Source organism: Chlamydomonas reinhardtii, chromosome 9 (assembly GCF_000002595.2).
Source record: "Chlamydomonas reinhardtii strain CC-503 cw92 mt+ chromosome 9, whole genome shotgun sequence".
NCBI classification, from domain to species: domain Eukaryota; kingdom Viridiplantae; phylum Chlorophyta; class Chlorophyceae; order Chlamydomonadales; family Chlamydomonadaceae; genus Chlamydomonas; species Chlamydomonas reinhardtii.
Window position 1 is genome coordinate 6978922 of NC_057012.1, and position 5948 is coordinate 6984869.

Genomic DNA, 5948 nt, shown 5'->3' on the forward strand with positions numbered 1-5948 from the left:
CTTCCGGTGTTGTTACATTCGCCCGGGATGCAGCCATCTAGGTGGTTGTGTGCACGCCTGCCCCGGCGGGCGCCTCGCATTGCAACGCTCGTCGCAAAGTCTGTTACCTCTTCCAGTACCATTGGTATTCACTCTAGATCACACGTCAGCTCCTCCTACACGCCGGCACGGGTGTTGCAGCCACACGCCGCACTGCGGTATGGGCCGTGGTTTAGTACAGACAAGCCACCCTAACGCTAGTTGCCACTTGTCGGCGCCGCATACCATTATCTAGACAAATGCATGCGCAATGTGCCTCAACCCCTATTACCGTACGGCGCCTGCCTAGTCGCAAGCGCAGCAGGTGCAGCGGCCGGCGCCAACAAACCTGCACCACTGCACCGCCTCCCAGCGCCAGCACGCGCACACAATACCGTACTACCGAAATGCCTACGCTTCTTGCCCCTGCGCTGGTGCCACAGCACGCATTGAGCACAGCGCTGCAGGTCACCACGTGCATATCTAGCTGCTAGTACATACATACACGCAGCGGCGGCTCCTACGTACCTTTCCCTAAGGATGCGCATCTGCGCTCCCTTTGCAGCCTCCGCCTGCCTGCCCCGCACGCCGTATACACACCGTACACACACACACACACACACGTACATACACACAAGGAACACGACAACGCATATGTAAAACGAGGGTAAAGAACCACAGCGTGCTCCGATCGCTGCGTCGCATGCAGTCTTCCAGCGCTGCCGTGCCCTGGTATGGCACGCAAGACGGCCTCCGCCGGCAAGCAAGCACGCTTCTTCTCAACGCAGGAACTGGCTCCTGCCTTAGCAGTACATGTCGGCCGTCTGGCTCCTGCAGGGCTCTGCCGCTTCAAGCAAAACACAGCCCGTGCATCCATCACGCTTACTTCCTTATGTTATATAGGCAGCCGCAGGTGCGCATCACTCCTACTCATTTTCCTCTCCAACCAATCCCACTCCCCTGCCCTGCATGCTTCATGCACCTCAGGGCGACCACCAATCCCACCTTCCCATCACGCAACGCCGGCGTGTTCAACAAGGCACTCACGCTCTGAGGAGCTCGCTCCAAACACCAACGCTGCAAGCACGTTCCACTGCCGCCACGCTCGTGACACCACGCTCTTAGGCGGTGGCGGTGGCGCGCTCCTTGGCACCGAACTCGGAGATCAGAATCTCCTTTAGCCGAGGCACCAGCACGCTCTCAATGGCCGGCACACCCTGCAGCATCATTTGGAGTGGGCAGGCAGCACGTGCAGTATGGCACGGTTAGTCTTGACGTACGGTGCACATGCTGCAATGCACGTCCGGGTCCACAGCACATGCCCCCGAGGTGCGAGCTGTACTTGCTGTACTTGGGAGAGGTGCAGCTGGCAGCCGCGCCCATTGTAGCATGCTCAAAAAGCTTCTGGGCCCCTTGCCCCCTCTCCCTCACACACAAACACACCTTTCGTTTCGTTTTTCAACACACACACACACACACGCAACACACACACACACACATACACACACACACACACACACACACACACACACACACACACACACACACACACACACACACCTGCGCGAACTCGGTGGCGAGCGCGGGGTTCTCGCCGATCTTGCCGCCCAGGAAGATCTTGTAGCCCTCCACGGCCTTGCCCTCGTGCTTGGCGGGCGCGCCCATCAGCCCGATGTCGCCCACCTGCGTGCGGTGCACACAGCACGAAGGCGAATCCATTCAACACCGATACGACGAGCGGGGTAAAGACCAGCGGCCCGGGGACGGGGGTGACAAACGCACGTCCGTCGGCTCACGGTCACCGTCTCGACTTTCCCATTAACCTTTCACGTGCGTTGTGTGCATGTGTGCGTGCGCTATGTCCGGGTGTGTGGTTGGAAGGCTCCTGTGAACACTGACCTGCGCCTGGCCGCATGAGTTGGGGCAGCCGGTGAAGTGGATGCGCACGGGCCGGCTCAGCTCCAGCTGCGCGTCCAGCGCCTCCACCACCTGGTTTGGCAGGCAGACACAGCCACAGCATGTCATCAAGGAAGACAGAGCTGACGGGAAATCCAGGGCGGTGCAAGGTACGGTACAAGCCACTGCACTGCCGCAACTGGTGGTGCCACCCGTACACATCGCGCGCTTCCAAGCAGGGACGCCGAGCAGCTCGCTATTGCACCCACCTTCACGGCCTTCGCCTTGGTCTCAGCCAGACCGAAGCCGCAGAACTGGTTGCCTGGTGGTCATGGCAGCGCAGAGGGAGGCTATGTCAGTCCATGCAATGATGCAGGCAAGGATGCAGACAGCGGTTTGGGCGCACGTTTGCGTACAGGCTCACTGTGTGCCCCGCCTCTGGCGCGGCGAAAGGCGCCGGCCCGCAGTCCACGCCCAAACCAACGGCCCAGATCAAACGCATATGTACCTCGAGCGACAGCAAACACATGCCAGACACACAACTCACCGGTGCAGGACACCATGCCCGACAGCAGCACGCCGGGGAAGATGGGGAAGCGCTGGAACAGCGGCTCCGCCTTCATCGCCTCCAGCTTGGCGTCGGGCACGTTGGTGAAGATCACGTTCTCCTCGCACGTGATGCGCACCGTGCCGTCGCCGTACTTCTCAGCCACAGCCGCGATCTCCTCAAAGTCGGCGGCGTGCAGGCGGCCCGCGGGCACGCAGGCGCCGACCCAGTTCAGGCCGGCCTGCCTCTGCCGGTGCACGCCCAGCAGGTTGCGCCGCTCCCAGGGCTGGTCGTGGTGAACCTGCGCCGTGCGTGGGGCAGGAGCAGGAGGAGGCGGGAGGAGGCAGGACGAGCAGGGGCGGCGGGAGGAGGACTACGGTCAGGAAGACGGCGAAGACCCAAGGCAGCAGGCGGCAGGTGCCGCGCATGCAGGCACGACAAGACGTACGCCCCGCTCTCACGGCGTGGTCAGGCGTGGACCAGTTCGCGCAGATGCAACCCTAGCTAGCGCTGCCTGAGCGCTGCCAGAGCGGCGAATATGCCAGCCAAGCGCTGCGCCCCAACCAGCAGAAAGCAATACATACGCACACACACACACACACACACACACACACACACACACACACACGCACACGCACACGCACACGCACACGCACACGCACACGCACGCACGCACGCACACACACACGCACACACACACACACACACGCACGCACGCACGCACGCACACACACACACACACACACACACACACACACACACACGCACGCACGCACGCACGCACGTACGGACGCACACACACACTCGTTTGCGTCGCGCGGAGCACTCACGTGCACGGGCTCGCCGAAGGTGGCGCCGCCCATGTACTCCGACAGCAGCTGGCGGAACTTGTCCACGCCCACCGCCTCCACCAGCCACATCAGCCGCGTCTGCTGCCGGTCGCCGCGCGGGCCGTGATCCCTGAAGCGGTGAGAGGAGAGGGGAGGAGAGGGGAGGGAAGGCGGATGAGGCTGAGTCGCAGGAGGAGACTTGTTGGGGGCAGGCTGCGCGGGCTGCAGGTGCCACGGGTGCTGTTCGCGGAGCTAGCTGATATGGCTGGTGCGAACAATGAAGAGTCCCGCACTGCACCTGACGCCGTACACGCCTATTGTGTCGCTCGCACGCACGCAAGCACGCACGCGGGCACGCACGCACGCAGTCTGCACCCCAGCCCGCCAGCCACGCAACCAACCAACCGGACCACCTCGTCCAGACCCCCAGCCTCACCGGAACACGCGCAGCAGGGCCTCAGTGAAGGGCATCAGCTGGTCCTGGGTGATGGAGCAGCCCAGCGGGATGGACATGATGTTGCGCTTGATGGAGAAGTAGCCGCCCACCACCACATTGTACACCACCTGTAGCGGCGGCGGCAGCGGCAGCAGCAGCGGTAACGCACCGGCCACACAGTTCAGGGTCTTGTGTTGTACGGTTGTGGTGTGGGCAACGGCAAGCGCTGGTTCGCGTCTGGGCCCACGCCCTGCTGCAACACCGCACTTGCACAGGCACCCCCGGGTACGGTGATAGAACGGCGCACATACACACACAAACACACACACAGCTACACACGCACACAAACGCACGCGCCCTCACCTCGCCGTTGGGCTTGGCCACGGCCTCGTAGCCAACGTCGTTGATGTGGGTGTGCGGGAAGTCGTCGCGGGTGGAGGAGATGCAGATGTTCAGCTTGCGCGGCAGGTTGGCAAACTCCTCGCGGCCCTGCACACACGTGGTGGAGGCAGCAGCGGCGGTGGGGGTCACGGGGGTGCGGCGTCTGGGCGTTGCGTGCAAGGGTGGGGTGTCGGGGGCCAGGCACACGCGGCGGTTTGACACGCGTCCACCGCGGCCACAAAAACACCCGGCCAGCCGCCGCGCACAGAGCCAAGCAACAGTGGATGGACGCGGCACTGAGCACTGCTCAAGCACTGTCACTTACTGGCGAGGCAAAACGGCACTCCTCGTCACTTCCTCACCTTGCCGTTGTTGAACAGCATCGCCTCCATGTCGCGCAGCAGCGGCCGCGTGTCCACCAGCTCGTGTGGGTCGACTCCGGCGATGGGGTTGCCGGTGAGGTTGCGCACGGAGTCCATGCCCGACTGGAAGGACGTCAGGCCCACATCCCACAGCCCCTTGATGACCGTCTCCGAGTCCTCCATGGTGACGCCGCGCAGCTGGATGTTGGCGCGGGTGGTGATGTCGGCGCAGCCGTCAGCGCCGTAGGGCGCGATGGAGGAGGCCAGGAAGCGCAGCTGCGCGGCGGTGAGCTCGCCGTTGGGCACCTGGGTGGAAAGGGTTGGGTGGTTGCAGGGAGGTTGGGTGGTTGCAGGAGGTTGCAGGAAGGTTGGGTGGTTGCAGGCAGGTGGGGTGGTTGGAGGAGGTGGGTGCTTGGAGGGGGGAAGGAGAAGGGGGCGAGTGGGTGGGTGGCTGGGTGGGTGCGTGGGTGGGTGGCATTGGTGGTGGAGGAAGGGTTGTTGCTCCTGCCGTGTACGTGCAGCATGCCCAACCCCCAACCTACATCAGCCCCAAGTTCCCCAGTGTACCATTTGTCACTCTCGCTCACCTTGAGACGCATCATGAACTTGCCGGGGGTGCGCTTGCCGCGGTGGAACAGGCCGGCCCACTTGAGACGGATGTCGACATCATCGAGGTTAAGGTCCTCCCACTTGGTCTTGCCCTCCTTCAGCAGGGAAGACAGCTCAAACACGTCGTTCCAGGCGCGCGAGCCGCACTTCTCGACCTTAACCTTCTCAAACTTGTTGGCCTTCTTGTCGAGCGCACGAGTGCGGGCGGCCTCGGGCAGGTGCTTCAGGCCGCTGTGCTCGCCAACGCCATCGGGGAGGGGCAGGGGGGCGGAGGCGGGTGTGGCGGACGGCGCGACAGGCGCGGCCGTAGCGAGTACGCGAGCTGTGAGGCTGCGCGAGTTAGCGCAGGGCCGCGCGCCGCTGGCCTTGCGGTTCAAGCACTGGCGCGACTGCATTGCCGTTTGTTGATTGTAGTCACAAGCCTCGGGTTATTTTGCCCTTGCGAATGCAATCACGACTCAACTAGTATGGTGCTCAAGATAAAGCTTTCAGCGAGGAATCAACGCTCACAAGACACCGACTGGAGCGCAACCCTAGTGATTATAAGCGGCTGGTCCTTGGTTGTCCTTGGTTGTCAAGTTACAAGGTATTGTAGAGTGAACGTGTTGCCTTAATTATAATGTGTACCTTAAGATGGGCGATTATGAACCCTCGCGCAAAGAGCCCTCACGGAATCGTGACCCCTGCGAAGGGGCACCTGCCATCCGCGGCCCTTTGTGCCCATCGCTCGCGCATCGCAACAGGTACATCCTGTCTTATCTGCTGCAGTGACTCTGGATTGAAGGCGAGCGAAAATCCGGTCACGTCCAAAAAGAAGTTATGGGGCGTTGGAGGGGCGCGCTCGAAAACACCGCAGCAAACGGCTATCG

At 62.5% G+C, this 5948-nt stretch overlaps 1 protein-coding gene across 1 annotated transcript; it reads right to left on the bottom strand.

The window, feature by feature from the left end:
* CHLRE_09g410750v5 (uncharacterized protein) lies at window positions 1–5948 on the bottom strand. Its single transcript, XM_001696735.2, has 10 exons — window positions 5058–5948; window positions 4471–4776; window positions 4091–4216; window positions 3728–3855; window positions 3292–3421; window positions 2462–2762; window positions 2184–2236; window positions 1918–2007; window positions 1579–1701; window positions 1–1235 (listed from the first exon to the last, which is right to left on the bottom strand). The coding sequence occupies exons 1-10, from the start codon at window positions 5472–5474 to the stop codon at window positions 1140–1142; spliced, it is 1770 nt and encodes a 589-aa protein (XP_001696787.1). The 5' UTR covers window positions 5475–5948; the 3' UTR covers window positions 1–1139.